The 18,620-nt window shown below is 37.2% G+C and overlaps 1 protein-coding gene across 1 annotated transcript; it reads left to right on the top strand.

Annotated features, from left to right (window-relative positions):
• Positions 1 to 5,951: 5,951 nt before the first annotated feature.
• On the top strand, positions 5,952 to 8,486 carry LOC143218668 (uncharacterized). The gene has a single exon (XM_076444003.1). The coding sequence runs from the start codon at positions 6,283 to 6,285 to the stop codon at positions 7,249 to 7,251; it is 969 nt and encodes a 322-aa protein (XP_076300118.1). The 5' UTR covers positions 5,952 to 6,282; the 3' UTR covers positions 7,252 to 8,486.
• Positions 8,487 to 18,620: the final 10,134 nt, after the last annotated feature.

Here is an 18,620-nt window from a genome sequence, read left to right as displayed (position 1 = left end):
ATAGTTATTGCCCCACCATGTATATTATTTAAATTTAATGTGTATACTGTTTTTTTATTTTAGTATATATTGTGTGTTTATTACTATTATTTAGTATTTATTTAAGTTAATACGAAGATATAGCGAATGCAAACATAGCAGAATGTGAGAAATGCTGCATTTTCGCGCGCGTGCGATGGCCATTTTTCGCAGATAACTATAAAACACGGAATAGCGCGTAGTAGCAGCCTTTTTTCCTTTCAAAGAACACAATGACACAGAAATGAACACCCGATCGCACCAGGAGGTATAACAAAGTCATTACCAAAGTCTTAGAATCATAAAGAAAGTGACTGAATCGTTGGTTATCTTTAAATATTAATAACTAAAAAAATGTACATAGTACAAAGGTGAATTTCTCGTAAAAGTATACCTTATACTTAGCTAAAAAAACTTCTATAAGTGTATGTATAAATAAGGTAACAATTACTAATAGGTGAATTCAAAAAATTTTTTTCTACAAAAAATAAAAATTATTTTGGTTTTTTAAAGGGTGAAATATATTTTTTATTTCATAATGTTATAGCTGGCGTCAAGACGAATCCAACGACCTACTTTTTGATGTCCCTGAGTCCACAAATAACGCTACAATATTTTATTCCCGTTTTTCAGTCAAATACCCCACTGTGCGACGCGACGCGACGCACAGTGGTCTAAACGGGCCATTTAGCTGGACAAGACCCAAAAAATGGAAATCCCGCAGAAAATTTCTCGCTTCGGTAAGTGAGAGGTAAGGTACCAGGTCAGAAGAATCACTGTTGGTTTTTCCCTTTTCATCACCCCATAATAAAATATACCCCCACGAACAACTCATTTTTCAACTTCTTATTTCTTCATCGTCGTTCGACACCTCACTATTCATTAGTATATCTCGTTGTGAACATCTAGTAGTGGAAATATTTGTGGAATTTTTCATTCTATGATGGATACCACCAGCATGAACCAAAAGGACAAAACTCAAATAAAACTTCAATATATTGTTTATTTGCTTAAAAATGAAAGTATACTTCAAACGTATATAGCATTCAAACTTTGACAGTCTCGCAAAAAATACCTTTAAAAACCTTTAGGATGGAACATTTTGGAACATCTTTATAGAAGTCTAGAGTGTCCGAAAAAATCAATTTTATTAGCACGAACTTGCACCTTTGGAGTTGAGACAGTTTTTAGTAATTCAATGTCGATATATTCCGAATCATCTCTATGATTCTCTTCTACGTAAGACACAAATGACAAAAAGATATCAAAACATGATTGGAATAAAAGTGATATCGTATTTTTGGGCCCCTAAAATTTATGCAAACAATTTTGAAAATTTATAATTTTTTTTAAATTTTGAAAATGATTTTTTTTAGAAAATTTTTGTACAAATTTGTCGGCCTAGAAATACGATGTAACTTTTATTTGAATCAGTTTTTGCTATTGTCACGTCTGCCGACGTGTTGCCATAGGTTATAAGCATAGCCAATAAGAGTAGGATATTGTAACCGTAATTATTAAGAATATTGATTAGTTATAAGTAGTCATACTTCGCTCCGTTCATCAGATCCGATTCTCACCTCATACCATATACCCATTCTTATCTTAACCCTTGTATAATAATCATATCTTAATGTATTCCCCGTAGCAGTATCACGTAGCATTCACCGTAATCATTAATCGCGCGCTTCTCATAACATCCATAGCGTTATGTCTAACGAGACATCCGGTAGAAAATAAGACACCTATGTATTCGACCTCACGATCCTAAAAAGAGTTCAGTTAGTTCAGTTCAATTCGGACAGCCAGTCTGACACGTTCGTTCAAGACTCCAGCGAGGCTCGTCGCCTCCTGGATGTCCCGGTCCAGACTCCGACGAGTCCTCGCTCTCATCCGCCTTTGAGCGGTCCTGATATAACACGCGCTTCTAGTTCATTATAATTTCATTTCATACGTTACAAATATATTCCCAGTTATTAATTTAATAAGTGAGTCTCGCTTAGTTCTTCTCCCTACATCCTCGCGCTTGCAATACTCTCCTATTCAATTCGCGTTCGTCGCTATCAATTACGAAAGCTCGTGCGCGTCAACGAACGCGAGACGGAGGACAACAGCGGGGTATCTCCCGCCAACCGAGGATCACCGACGACGTGATCTTCCCAGGACGAGTGAGGATCATCGTCCTTCCTACGACGATCCTGCCTGATTCGACTGCAGCCGTCAGCGAGCAACGGAAGCAGTTCGCATAAAGAAGCCTGCCTGTCTTCACCGATCGCTATACTCAACTGTCCGATAAGTTGCTAGACATTTCCCTGCGAAGATTCGTGCCGTCTCAGTTATCTCTGTTCTCGTCCGCCGCTTTGGGGCGAATCTACTGTAAGCGTTAAGTAGAATACGCATGTTCGCGAAAGTCGTGGTTCCCAGTCAGACGTCGGACGTAACGTGCCGCGTGGACAAAAGGTTGTATCGCATTTGAGAGCGTCCAGTAAGGGGAATGGGTCGCGGAACGATAGTTTTCGCGAAAGTCAGACTCCGGGACGTAACACTATCTTTTGTCGTTTGTGATTCATAAGCACTTACATAAAACAGTCGGTTCGGAAGTTTTTCGGTGGAAATGCCCAATTCTCACCACGATGTTTTGAACATTTCGGATAATCTGGCAAGAAAATCTTTCAAACAAAAGTTAATCGATACTCGGTCATCTATAAATCCCAATAAAAAATATAATTATGTTAATTTTTTAAACGCCACTAAGTATTTTTTTATTACATATTGTTGTAGCTGATGTCAAGACGAATCCAATGACCTACTTAGCTACGGCTTTAAGTCTTAAAATAATGGTAGAATAATTTTGTCCAGCTAAATGGCCCGTTTAGACCACTGTGCGATGGCCCGGCCGATTCGACGCCACTCAGCAGCGGCTGCTGGCTGTCGGCTAACGATTTACCTTCAATAAACTCAGAATAATATCATATGGCACCTTTTTGGATTTGTCTCAGTACCTGCTATTATTTTCTGAAGAAAAAATATAGTATTCCATTAAAAATAAAAATAGATTGATCTTCTCCACCACTCCACCCACAAGAAAACAATTAATATTACGTAACGTAGCCTGTCATAGCAAACAACTTTTGTAGGAACACTTTTTTGATAACGACAATGCCTTCCAAGATATCCTGCTGTACTCACTTGAACGGGACACCCTGTATAGTTTCATATTTTTGCTTAGTTATTTCGAGTAATAGCAACTTAAACATAAAATTTGGAATACATTACCTAGCGAACTGATTCTTCCAACACCTCAAAAAACTTCAATGTTGAATAACTCGAATAAAAAAAATCGCACAATATTCAAGAACCACACACTTTACACAGGAAAGATAGCCCTTCTAAATGATATTAACGCGATTTGTCAAAAAAATTTTGTTGCTCCCCGTGTGATGTTCCAAAGTTGCACAAAATTTTTGTTAACCGTCAATGTTGTCTTCATCTCGCTATAACTTTGTAAAAAACCAACATAGCAACAAATTGAAACAGAACATCTGAAACTAGAGGTTTCTGGCTTTCAAACCATTGTTTAACGATATCGATACGGCAATTTTTGATGGAGTTATGATCACGCAAAGTGGGACCAATTTGTCGGGTCGCACAAGTGATCCCTTAATTCTTTTGAGGAGTGTATAAATCTTTCTAGAATCGCTGTAATTATAGAGTTTTAGTATAGATCAGTTTTCATCATTACTATACGTTAATTGAAACTTTTATAACATTTTAAATTTGCCAATTCTACAATGCAACATTTCAAAAGCTCGTTATAGAGATCGCAAGGATTAACAGAAAGGTTAAAACGTAAAAAGAGAATGTTAGTTTAGCTTCAGTTGGCACATCGCCTGAAACCATAAAATTTTTGCCTGACCAATCTTTCTCCGCTTGTATGATGACTCGTGTCTGCGTTCTAATTTCACAAAGTAACTCGATAACATGGAGCAATATGGGCATCGATTCGAACAGCAATTATTTTTATCCGGCCCCGTTGCTGCTTGATTGATTCCGCAAAATCGAACGGAAGACTTCTCGCGATTTCAAACTGACGCGTCAGCTGGTCCAAATCCGCGGCTACACAAAACATGATGGATCTAATCACCTGCACCTAACACCGCGAAAGAACTACGTTACATAATACAAATGGTAGCCTGTTGTGAATTCCTATAGTGAACGGTCTACAAAAGAAATTTAACAATTCGTTGAAAAGTTATATGCGACACAGCAGGTGTATAGTAAGAAGTGAAATGGCATTTGAAAGTTTTTGGACGGTTCGCTTTCTAATTCCTCTGTGTAATGGAACACGACTTTTTAAACAGCGACGAAGTAACAATGTGATTATAAAAGATTGTCTGTTTCATTATGTAACTAAACACCATATCTAAATGTAATTGAAATCAATAACGAATGTTCTAAGAAAATACAAAAGTTCACTAATAGGAAATACTAGGATTCAAAAGAAATTAAAGATTACTTTAACAAATAGGTTTTGAGTATTATACAGGGTGTGTCCGTTAACACTATACCTACCGGAAGCCTATTAATAGGATTTTCCATAATTGTGCTGTACCGAAAGAAAGCAAAGAAATTTTCTTTTGCATCGCAATCTTAAATGAAACTATTAGATGACAATATTGTGGGTGACTTGTTAGTACTCAATGAAAATTGCTATTTCCATTGAAGGTTCCATTAAAAAGTGTTTAGCCATGTACCATAGATTTCTTAAAATTATGCAATAATCACCGGTCGGTAATGTGTTAAGTTATGTCACAATTTTTTGGGCATTTCCAGTAGTGTAATTAAAAAATGTTTTAGACAAAAGTTTCTCAGTACTTGGTGAACTACATGTTCGCATATTCTTAAATCTGAAAAAATGCATTTTACGTAAAAAAGTAAAGGTCACCTTGACCTTTTTAAATGGCACCATATGTTTTGGACTCATAGGATTGTCGCTGACGTCGAGACGAATTCAACAGTGTATTACACTATGACCTTGAATTGACCTCAAACTCGAAAAATTTGTGCAAACGTAACTTTAATGAAAAATTATTTCTTACAAAACAAAGCAAGTTACATTAGATGTTCGAATTAGGGCGCCTCGGTTTATGTTATTACACGCAGTTGTTATGCAATTCCAGTTATTCTGACTCTCGACGTCAGCGACAATCCTATTACGTCAAAAACATGTGGTGCCATTTAAAAAAGTCAAGGTGACCTTAAGAATATGCGAACATGTAGCTTACCAAGTACTGAGAAACTTTTGTCTAAAACATTTTTTAATTACACTACCGGAAATGCCTAAAAAATGATGAGATAACTTAACGGACACAGCCTGTATATCAGATTTATCATTACAGCAGTAGAACTTTTGTATCTACTAAGTAATTTTAAACTATTCGATTTTCCGAACCACCTCGGTCCCAATTAGTTCGCATAATCGAGGTTCTACTGTACCGTAACTCTTAATGGATTAAAAATTATAAACAACACAAAAGTAGTAAAAGAGAATATACGAAACGTTTAAAGATTTACATGAACCTACTTACTTAAAAAATATGTGGCTTTATAGAAATTTCGCAGTTTATTTTATATAAAATTATATATTTACGTTTATTTTTTTAAATAAATATTATTTCCATTATATCAATCGATATATATGTGTTTTTAGTACGCCTAAAATGAAACCATACTCAAATTTATCATAAGTACAGAATAATTATAAGATATTACCAAAAAACGCGCGCGCGCGTGGTGGCTTTATGGATATTTCGGACACTGTATCTGACATGGTATTTTTCCCAGCTGTGATTGCAATTTCATAATCTGAGTGGCTCAAGGTCGTTCACGGAGTACGGATCGTCGAACGCTAGATTAGGCACGAAGCCTTTGCGGAACCGGTGAGATCGGCCGAGAATTTCACGGTGAAATCAGCCCGATCGGACTTTGTTGAAACGCGGACAGGACGTGGCCTGTAAGTACGTCCTTCCAGATGCATTCTGCAGTGTTGGGCGAGCGGCAATCACGTCGGAACGCTCTCGATCGGCGATCGCGACCGATATAAAAGAGGTGGGCTTAAGGCCGCGTGATTAGAGTACACCCAAGCGCGATTCCGCGAGCCGGTCCGCTTCGGAGAAGCCTCTAGCGAATCATTATAATTTATCTGCGGCATGCCGCTTGACAGTTTCGGTCTCGGGGTGAAGTAGACCGAAACATTCAGAGAAAATGAACATCTCGAGTAGAAGATGGGGGACCGTTTACACGGTTCTCTGCTTCTGGGTCGCTTCGACGAAGGCGTACACGGTTTTCGTGTACACACCGCAGAGCCAGATCCCGACAGTGACCGACACGAAGCAATCTTACGTAGAATTCGAGGATCTGACGCGAGAAAACGACTATCAGTCGAGGCTGATCCCCATCAAGGCACCGCGCGTGGATAAGCACCTGACAACCCTGTCCTTGGAGCCTGAGGCTGAAATGCTGCCGGCTCACTATACTGGCGTGAAGCCGCCCGGCGTAGACCACATGGAGCTGAGGTACGCGGAGTCCCAAGTCTCGGAGGTCAATCCGAGACATCAATCGTTGAGAGGCTCCAATCAACATGGAGCGAGTAGACAGACATCGGGCAGTAGCCACGACGTTCAACGCCAGAAACTGGCCACTCTTGAGAAGGGACAGAAGGGCGATCACCAGAAGGAGAAGCAGAAGAGTCAGTACATCGAGAGCGGTGGGAAAAAGAAGAGTCATTCCGAGAAGGATGCCGACTCCGGGCACGAAGAGACGAGGGCTGGTGGGAAAGCTGGGAATAGCCATCAGAAGAAGAAGAATGACTATTTAGACAGCAAGGTCGGTGGCTACCGTAATGTTTATCATAAGGACGAGTTCAAGAGGGACCACGATTTCTACGATAACGACGACGAAGGCGGACACTTGAAGAAACACGGCCGGTACAAGGAAAACCACGTCGCGGCCGAGGGCACGTACAAGAAGGGAGCGAGCAGGAACGCGGGTTCCGATGAAGCGGAAACCGGGAAGAAGGGAGCGGCCAAGAACTCCCGGGCCGAGCAGGAATCCAAAGGTCACGTCGCCGGTCGCGGTTACGATGGATTCTTTAAAAACTTCCAGGGATTCGCGAAACAGGCCAGCCAAGCGGAGAATGGAAAGTTTGGCTTCGCCGAGGCGAAAGGGCGCTAGGCTCTGTCCACAGGAATCCAGCTAAACGTTTCAATCTGTAATTTTCTACTTGTCTTGGAATAAATCGTGGATATAGTGCGGCATGACCCACGCAAAATTATCGGCTGAGATTTCAAGGAGTGGGGTGGAGGGCTCAGACAATCCCAAATATAACATTTCATTGGCGAGTCTTTACTAGGTTTTGAGATATTAATGAAAAACTATGAGAATTATGATGTGTATAGATAACATAATTAACACTTTACCTACCGGAAGCCTATTAATAGGCTTTTCAATAATTGTGCTATACCAAAAGAAAGCATAGAAATTTTCTTTTACATTGCAATCTTAGATGAAACTACAACATGACGTCATTGAGGGTGACTTATTAGTTCACAATGAAAATTGCTGTTGCTATTGAAGGTTCCATTAAAAAGTGTTTAGCCATGTACCATAGATTTTTCAAAATTATGCAATAATCACCAGTCGGTAATGTGTTAACATGTTAATAACGAGTTAGTAGTTATTTATATGTAGATGATACGTATACGTAACGGAGTTTTTTAGTAATATCTCAGAAACTAATCAAGACCCGCTATTAAAATTTTATATTCAGGGTTCTCTCCCTCCATTCTTGCCATGCCTGAAAATTTTATAGCTTATTATGTGAGGGTCATACCACACTACAGCCTAAATCGTTAATTATTGTTTTATGGCTGATATATCAATATGTTATTCAACGAAATTTATTCGTTTAACCAATAGTTCGTGTGCACGCATTCGCGAATACTGTTAACGCGTATTATGCGATGAGCTTGATTGAAGATAATTATGCGATCTAAATATATTGTACATATTATCGGTGCGATATTTGTTTAGCATAAGAGCGGCAATTCGAATTATTTCATATTAATCACACTCATTGTTTCCCGTGAGTATTTTTTCCGTTTCCCATTTCATTTTTATGTGATTAACCCTCCGATGGTGGTACCCGGGTCTACCTTGACCCAGAGTATTAATAATTCATCGCATTAATTTAATATAATTTTATATTCATTTATGTATCATATATTGTTTTATACTATTTCTATTCATAAATGTATTGATTGCGAATTATGTCCAGCAGCAATATTTGAAATATAGTTAATAAATCGATGTAAATGCAATTAGAACTAACCGAGAAATGTAGATGTAAATGCAAATGTAAATGTAAATATAGTGAATCGCTCATAACCTTAGATATTAATGCGATTTAAAACTCCAAAAAGAAAACCATATTTCAAATCCAAATATGTTCAATATTCTTCAAATAAAATATTACTTTCAAATGCTATAATACTTTAAAAGATCACTCTCTGTATCAAAGAAAATATTAAATTTTCAAAGTTATACGCGGTATTATACTGTTAACGCGTACTATGCGATTAACTTTATTGAAGGTGATTATTCATTAGGGTGGACCTTATTTTTTGACCAAAGAATTTTTTCCCGCACAACCCGCAGAATTGTGACAACTGTTGAGAAAATGATCTGGAAAAAATTTGGGGCCGATTGGATCATGGAAAACCGGCGCGCAACGAATTTGAAAATTTTTTTTTAAATCTTGACATAAATGTATACGTTGGAATATATCGTTGAATTTGTCTTTTTTTTCTCTGTAAGAATCCATATATAGCATAATCAGTTGTTAATTGTTGGAATATCTGCAAAAACTAAGTCGAGTGTTGAAGGATACTAAGAGTGTCCCGGAATATTTTAACGGTCCTCGGGTCTTTGTCATTGACTTCGGTCAGAAGTGGAAGGCCTGCAACCTTCAAATACAAAGAGGCCCTGAGTAATAAATTAAGGGACTTCCCACATCTGTTTTTCACGAGTGGACCCAACAGGGGTTTTTCTTTCCCCTAAAACTTTCTCTGTAGCTTCACTTCAGTTTCGGCTCGCTAACGATACAGACGTCTTCTGACTAGTTCTTCTTCAGTTAAATAAAGAACAGACAGTTTGAATTCTTGTGCGTTATTTCTGTTTATAAATACCCATTTCCAATAGGTTATGGGCCCAGGACACATTGTACATTAACTCTGCATATAGTTATCGGTTTATTTTTGTGTGTTTAGTACTTAGTGTAATTGTTAAGTGTTTTAATTGTGTGCGACTTGTTGTAGTTTTTAATCAAGTGTAAGATACTTTGTGTAAGTGAAAATGGACACATACAAAGACAGGAAAAACATTCCCCAGTTTAGTGGCACGAAATATAACGCGTGGAAACACAGAATTCGTAATTACTTGTACGAGCTTGATGTACTGAAAGTCATTGACAATCTACCGCCGAATCCAGTTACTGCCGAATGGACAAAGGCAGAACGAATTGCCAAATGTTCAATTGTGCAGTACTTAGCCGACACGCACCTCAAGTACGATACGCCAGGAAGTACTGCGAAATCTATCCTAACAAATTTAGATTCCGTCTATGAAAGCCAGAGTACGGCTACGGAATTGTCCATCCGGAAGAAATTGCTTCGATTAAAAATGAAGAATAATACTTCTCTGAAGGATCATTTTGAAGTATTTGACGAGTTAATAACTGAGCTATCAGGTGCGGGCGTGACAATGAGGGAGAACGAAATAATTTCCATTTTACTATCGAGTTTACCAGAAGCCTATGACACGGTATCAACAGTTATCGAGACGATGATGACCGAATCAAAAACTAACCTGGACATAGTGAAGAAAAGACTCTTTGATCACGAAACAAAGATCAAAAGTAAAAATATAGATACAAGCACAAAAGTGCTACAAGCAGGAAGAGTGGAAATAGAGAACTCAAGAGGAAACTATTTTGAAAATTCTCGATTAAGAAGAGGAAACCGTAGGGGACAGAACAGAAGAGGAAATGCATTCAAACCAAATAAATTATCATTCGCTGGAAAATGCCATCAATGCGGAAGAGCAGGGCATAAAATCAAGGACTGTTCATTACAAAAGGAGACACCAATACAAAACAGAACAAAAAAAATAAAAATAGAAATTTGCAGCCAATCCATACGGCGCAAACAGCAGCAAACGATAATACCTCCAGCTACGCGTTTATGACCGGAGAGTATCAGATTATGGAAACTGAAAAATTGACATTTATTCTCGATTCCGGAGCATCGGATCATATAGTTAACGATGAGAGTGTATTCTCAAAAATAATGCAGCTAGACCCACCCATCAAGATTGCAATAGCGAAGAATGGCGAACACATAACGGCTACTAAGAAGGGACAGATACCTGTTACAAGCAACCTAGGCATTGAAGGAGTACTCGAAGATGTGCTATACTGCACTGAAGTACCATACAATTTACTATCCGTTAGAAAAATGCAGCAGAAAGGGATAAGTATTATCTTCAATGAGAGAGGTGTCCAAATCTTTAAAGATGATAAAATGGTAATGTATGGTAAACCTTTAAATAATTTAACATCTATTGTTTTTGACATTGCAAAGAAAAGAGTAAATTTATCGAGCTCTCATATGCCTAGTAAAATAATTAATAACTATGAACTATGGCATAGACGTTTAGGGCATATAGGAAAAACAAAATTTTTACAATTGAAAAATAAACAAATGGTAGAAGATGTGACTTATCTTGAAAAAGCAATTCCAGACGATTATTTATGTGAAGCTTGTATAAATGGAAAGCAAGCACAATTACCATTTGAAAAGGTAAAGGATAAGAGTCATATTAGGAAACCATTGTTTATAGTTCACACAGACGTTTGTGGCCCGATCACTCCTTCTACAATTAATGGTAAAAAGTATTTCGTTACATTCATTGATGAGTATACGCATTACTGCGTAACATATTTGCTTGAAAACAAATCAGATGTTTTCACAGTTCTTAAAGACTTCATTGCAAAAAGTGAAGCACGTTTTAATTTAAAAACTGTCAATCTATATTGTGATAATGGCAGAGAATACTTATCAAATGTAATGAAAGATTATTGTGTACAAAGAGGAATAAGCTATCATTTAACGGTCCCGCGAACTCCGCAATTAAATGGCGTTGCAGAACGCATGAATAGGACAATAACCGAAAAAGCACGTGCAATGATAAACGGTGCAGGTTTAGGAAAAGAGTTTTGGGGAGAAGCAGTTTTAACTGCTACATATTTAATTAATTTAACCCCATCGAAAGCTCTATGTGTAAATAAAACCCCATTTGAATTGTGGCATAATAAAAGGCCCAAATTAAAATATCTAAAGGTTTTTGGTTCCACAGTATACGTTCACAATAAAGTGAGGAAATCAAAATTTGATGAAAAATCTTACAAGTGTATATTGGTAGGATTTGTACCAAATGGTTATAAAGTGTGGAACGTAGAAAAGGGGAAATTTGAGATAGTAAGGGATGTTATTGTTGATGAAATTAATTATTTAAAATCTCGGCCGGTAATAAATGGAATCGATATGAAAAGTGATTTATGTGAAACTGATGCATCTCGTGAGATGCCGAAATCAGTAGATATTAATAAATCTGACAGTGAAAAATCAGATGTGCTGAAGAGGATGAAATCTGATAACAATAAATCAGATATAGTAGAGTCGAGAATAGAAGTAACGATAGATCATATGGAAAATAAATCTGTAACTGAAACAGATATAGCTGGAGTATCTGGACCAGAACAAAATCAAGAAAGAGTATTAAAAGATAGCATAGAACCTAGAAGGAGTGATAGGATTAAACAACGACCGACTATTTCGTATAAAGAATTTGATGGAGACGATGATTATCTTTTGTGTGCCCAGTCAATAGTTTTAAAAATTCCCACTTCTTTTGAAGAGATTAAAATGAGAAAAGATAGGATTAAGTGGGAACAAGCTATTGCTGAAGAAATAAACTCATTAGTTATTAACAAAACTTGGGATTTAGTACCGAGGCCAAAAGATAAAAACATCGTCGACTGTAAATGGGTATTTACGATAAAAAAATGATGAATCCGGAAACCCATTGAAATACAAAGCTCGACTAGTGGCTCGTGGTTTCAGTCAAAAATATCTAGAAGATTATAATGAAACATTTGCACCTGTAGCTAGAATGTCTAGTTTTAGATTTCTTATTGCTTTTGCAAATCAACATGATTTATTAGTCCACCACATGGACGTAAAAACAGCTTTTTTAAATGGTATTTTAAAGGAAGAAATTTATATGCGAATTCCTGAAGGTGTCAAATGTAATAATATTAATCAAGTATGTAAATTGAATAAATCATTATATGGTCTTAAACAATCAGCTAGATGCTGGTTTGAGATGTTTGAAAAAGCTCTTTTAGAGAAAGGCTTCCGGAACTCATCAGCAGATCGTTGCATTTATATTTTAGATAGAAAGAGTATATTAAAGAATATATACGTGGTACTATATGTGGATGATCTAGTGATAATAACTGCTGAGATTGAAACAATGAAAAATTTCAAAAATTATTTGAAAAATAGATTCTGTATGACGGATTTGAATGAAATCAAACTATTTCTTGGAATAAAAGTGAGTAGAACTAATGGACAAACAACATTAGATCAGAGTGCATATATTAAGACTGTGCTTGAGAAATTTAGTATGCTAGACTGCAAACCAGTTACTACACCTCTTCCAAGTGTATTAGACTACGTAGCTTTAAACTCTGACGAACAATACAATGCACCTTGCCGAAATTTAATTGGATGCTTAATGTACATAATGATTTGCACAAGACCAGATTTAAGTATCGCAATAAATATATTAAGTAGATATTCAAATAAAAATAATAGCGAGCTGTGGCAAAACCTTAAAAGGGTTCTTAGATATCTTAAAGGGTCAATTAATATTAAATTAACTTATGTTAAAAACGATTACAAAAATATACTGAGTGCATATGTAGATTCAGATTGGGGTGGTAGTGAAAATACTGATCGAAAGAGCACAACAGGGTATTTATTCAAATTATATGAAAAATGTACAATTTGCTGGAACAGTAAAAGACAAGCATCTGTAGCTGTTTCATCCACTGAAGCAGAGTACATGGCTCTTTTCGAAGCTGTGAGAGAAGCACTTTGGCTGAGATCATTGGCAATGAGTATTAATATAAGTGTCTCTGATCCAATAGTAATATTCGAAGATAACATGGGCTGTATTAATATTGCAAACAATCCGTGCAGTCATAAACGATCGAAGCATATAGACATAAAGTACCATTTCTCAAGAGAACAAGTTGAAAAGAAAGTCATAAAACTTGAATTTATTCCCACAGGTGGCCAACTAGCAGACACTCTTACGAAGCCATTGTCAGCAAATAAATTCCTGGAATTTAGAACAGGAATGGGACTCGGATAATGATTAAAATAAATGAATAATAATTATATAACTTGTAATAGATATATTTTGTATGGTCTGATTAGGTTTTTCTGGGTGTCCCTAATCCAAGCAACGAATGTTGGACCAATTGTATTTTGCCCCAGAAGTAGAGTCAAAATTGAATACGAGGAAGACGGTCTGTATGGTAATTTTAAAATACAGTTACTAAACAACTAAAAATGAACTAGTGAAAAGAACATCGACTTATTTTTTTTAGGGGGCCTGTTGGAATATCTGCAAAAACTAAGTCGAGTGTTGAAGGATACTAAGAGTGTCCCGGAATATTTTAACGGTCCTCGGGTCTTTGTCATTGACTTCGGTCAGAAGTGGAAGGCCTGCAACCTTCAAATACAAAGAGGCCCTGAGTAATAAATTAAGGGACTTCCCACATCTGTTTTTCACGAGTGGACCCAACAGGGGTTTTTCTTTCCCCTAAAACTTTCTCTGTAGCTTCACTTCAGTTTCGGCTCGCTAACGATACAGACGTCTTCTGACTAGTTCTTCTTCAGTTAAATAAAGAACAGACAGTTTGAATTCTTGTGCGTTATTTCTGTTTATAAATACCCATTTCCAATATTAATAGTTAATAATTAATTTTTTCTCTGTTACTATATTCACCTCCTTACATACTACAACTTTTGTTTGAAGAGTTTTTTCATATATACATAACTAACAGAGATATTAAGGGGCATAATTTGCATTATTCGGAAAGATACAACTGCGCATGTAGCTAGGTATGTAGTATGTAGCAATAGGATTTTTGAAGCAGATAGCGCCCTAGATCGATCTTTTATCAAGCGTTTTTGACTAATGAAAAACCCCGTATTTGTATTATCGAGAAATGGGAAGGCGAATCCCGCACCCTTGCAATGCTGGAAACGAGACTACTCCCGTAGTCTACTCCATATATATATATTTATATATATATATACATATATATATATGTATATGTATATATATATGTGTATATATATATATGTAGGGAGATGCCATGTCTGAGCGGCGAGAATTCCGTTGAATGTCACGACGTTAGTAACTGTAATGACATGACGATTCGATATCTGTTATTATGTTTATCGATTTCGTTATTCATATTTGTAATATGCGATTTCTTTGTCATTCCGGTTCGACGTACGAAAACGAAAAGACGTGTTTGATCTCAGACGGAGAATCAGACGGGATAATTTAATTAGTTGTATTTGTTCTAATTCGAATTTCGTATTAAAACATTTCGAGTTTACGAACGTATTATTCAATTTACGATTTAAATCCTACATATATATATATACAGGGTGTCCCAAAATTCGTGAAAATCCCGAAAGGTGGTGGTTCCTGAGATCATTTCAAGCGACATTTTCCTTTGCAAAAATGTTATCCGTGGCTTCGTTTAGGAGTTATTAACGAAAAACACGGACCAATCAGAGCGCGCCCTGGCCCGGCGCGCGAATCGTTATGCAAAATGACTGTTGGCTGCCGCTATTACAAGGGACAGGAGCCAGACAGATATTTGATTCTTACTGTGATCATTTTAAGAATTTGAAAATAATACATTGGTGTTTCGAAATTATTTTAATCTCTCTACTGTACTAAAATGCACCTACTCATGTTTGCTACAAATGCATGAAATCCGCAGTCTAGTGATTGCATTACCTGATTGTTGTGATTTGTGCAGCAGTACAAGGGATATGGCAATTATTATTAGTGCATAACTATGTGTTGACAAATGTGAACAGTGATTGTGAGTGTGGAAAAATTTCAAGGCATCTGTGTAAAATAAACATACGAATTATTTATCGATTCGAAAGTGAAAGTTAAATTCTGGATCGTCGACTTGACCGCGCATCCCTTAGGCCTTCTACCACCGGCTGTGCAGTTCGTCTACCTGGCCATACGTCCCTTGGCTTTCGGTACTGCCGTGTACCTGAAGACATCTGTGCAGTTCGTCACCGAGTGACCCAGTGACACACATTTCGAAGCAGCAAATGGATTTACGGCTGAATACGTGAGTTTTTAATTCAATCAGTTTCTGCTTCTTCTCTTTTTTTACGATTATCTCGTAAACTAAAGCCGATCGCCAAAAAGTCTAAAGAAAAATGTTGTTCAGAATCATGGTCTAGACAACGTATCCAAAGCTCATCGAAATCGGAGAGGATTCACATTATCGAGAAACTCTTGTTCGTTGCGATGTCACGGCGTACCACCGACACTCGCTTGCCGGCGCGGCGCGGCGCGGCGGGCCAGGACGCGCTCTGATTGGTCCGTGTTTTTCGTTAATAACTCCTAAACAAAGCCGCAGTTGACATTGGTGCAAAGGAAAATGTCTCTTAGAATGGTCTCAGGGACCACCCCCTTTCGGGATTTTCACGAATTTTGGGACACCCTGTATTGTAACGAAGTCTCTATTTCGCTAAATAAATGAACACACTTTCAATAACCGTAATACGCTACTTTTCAGAGGAAGGCAACTTATCTCTGGCTAAATCGCTACGACGCTGTAACCAACCTGAATCTTCCAACAATTCTATACAACGGGTATACCGACAGACGCGTAACATTAGTATGCCGGTAGACCCGTAACACTATATATATTCAATACTACGCTACAATCTACAAAAGAAAAACAGTTCTTATACCGGAAAATAGAAGTTATTATGAATTATGAATATTATATAAAATAGTTTTGTGGTTTCTAAGGCCCTAAAACGCCGAGCGGGTTGCCTTCTGCAGGGGAACCGAAAATTGAGAAGTGGGTAGCCGTCCGAAGGGGAACTGAAAATTGAGCGCCGTGACAGTGTGTATTTTTCAAAGAGAGAGAGCGGGAGAGAGAGAGAGCGGGAGAGAGAGAGTGGGGGAGAGAGAGAGAGCGGGGGAGAGAGAGAGAGCGGGGGAGAGAGAGAGAGCGGGGGAGAGAGAGAGAGAGCGGGGGAGAGAGAGAGAGCGGGGGAGAGAGAGAGAGCGGCGGAACCGTGAAGCGAAGCGGGGGTTGGCGAGGGAAGCGAGCAGGGGGCGGAGCCCCCTAGTTATGAATATTATGTAAAGTACGAGATGTATTTTCAAAAATACGTTTTAAAAAATGGATGATTAAACCTGTGAATGATGTTAAGCAACATCAATTAATGAGCATTTATTTGTCTTCCTTTATGACTTTTTACTGTACGGATCATTTATTGAGATTTCTCACCCAAATTATTTGTTTATAAGTAGACTGCGGATTTCATGCATTTGTGACAGAAATGAATCTGCCAAATACAAAATTGAAAAGGCATTAAAACGATTTAATTAATATCCATACATTATTTTCCATTTTGTCAAATCATTAAAAGAAAAAATGCAATTTTACTAAACTTCCATCTCCTGCAATAGACTTGGATAAATTTTAGTTAGCATAAAAATTTGCAGTCTGGTTGCAATAAATGAGGACAATTGAAAAGTGAAATAAAAGTTAAGATGACACAGTAAAGAAAGGAATAAAATGTAAGGACTCTGCGAAGAAAATTGTTATGCTTTCCGTGGAGCGCATTAGCAAGAAAAATCAATTTGCGTGGAATCTGTTTTTGCGTGAAAAGTTTGTTTTGCTTCGATCACGTTCTTTCCCCAGCTGATGTTTTCTGTTGAAACTGTTTTTCCATCACGAGCTCGGAATTTCTCATTTCGAGTGTCATCGATTCCAAACGGAACGAGGATCTACAATATACTTTCATATTTCCCGTAGTTCATCAGGACGTATTGTTTCGATCTCGTTTCTCGTTTCTATTTACGTGGCAGCCGATGATTCGCCTATGCACCGACTCGGCTTGTTTCGCGCGTCGACCAACGGAGGCCGGTTGATTAATGGATATTAATAATGCCGAGCATTGTTGCGCCGATAAATTGCAACCATTCCATGTATCGGACCAGACGAAAATAAAAGCTCGTAATTGAAACAAACACGGTTGGCCGAACTGTGTATCTCGAGGCACTATAATACCGTTCCTAGTTCACATTGGCCAAGACTTACATCGATATTCAAATTGTTCGTTCGATTATTGTTAATGAAGACAGTATGAGTGTAGAGTAAAGTGCCCAAATATGAACCACTTTTTGTTGATGTCATTTTTTGATTATTTTAGAATGCTCTTTTTCGACCCAAAAATTACCAGTTGTAGATGCATTTCCTCCTTCAAAAACACTGTCCAACAAATTTCAACTTTTTAAAAGTATTTCGATTCCCACTATGCGATTCTTATAGAGTTTCCCGCGCTGATTCCGAATCTGTTTTTCATTTTTTTCCTATACGTCGAGTTTTTGAGAAAATGGAGTTTGAAAAAAAGACATATTTTTCAACTTTAAACAAATATTGTGATGTTATTATAAAAGATATTGAATTGTTCTTTACAGAAAAAGATTCTGTAGACTTTCCCGAATACAGTGATATCCAATATTACTAAATTATGATTGTTTAAACATGTTTAAACAATTATTAAAGACGGAGAGACACCACTTTTGCACCAATTTATATATATATATATATATATATATATATATATATATATATATATATATATATATATATATATATATATATATATACCCATATTAGGGAACCCTTGGTAGTGCCATATTGGGAACTCCACATGGACTGATAATACTAGCTACTAACAAAGAGAAAATGAATTTCAGCCCAAACCAACAGTTGGCAAACATTAATATAAATAAACTGAAACTACAGATATGTTCAAACATTTCCAAATCACTTACCTTCCTGGAAAAAGATACAATCGAAAATCTAACCACAAAGATATTAAACACGTGGAGACACAACTGACGGAAGATCGATACTAAAATCTATAGAATGATGCGAATGCACTGCACACTGTTGAGTAAACATGGTAAACTATTGTTTGAGGATATTCTCATTAGAGTGCGACCTCTTCTTTACAAGATATAAGGTAGTGCCATAATAGGGGACTATACCATATTTGGGCACTTTACCCAATATATGCAGGGTGAGTGACCTAACATTATTTTTGATAACAACTTTGTTG

The sequence above is a fragment of the Lasioglossum baleicum genome, chromosome 2 (assembly GCF_051020765.1).
Source record: "Lasioglossum baleicum chromosome 2, iyLasBale1, whole genome shotgun sequence".
In the NCBI taxonomy this organism is placed as follows: domain Eukaryota; kingdom Metazoa; phylum Arthropoda; class Insecta; order Hymenoptera; family Halictidae; genus Lasioglossum; species Lasioglossum baleicum.
This window is presented reverse-complemented; position numbering and strand designations above follow the sequence as displayed.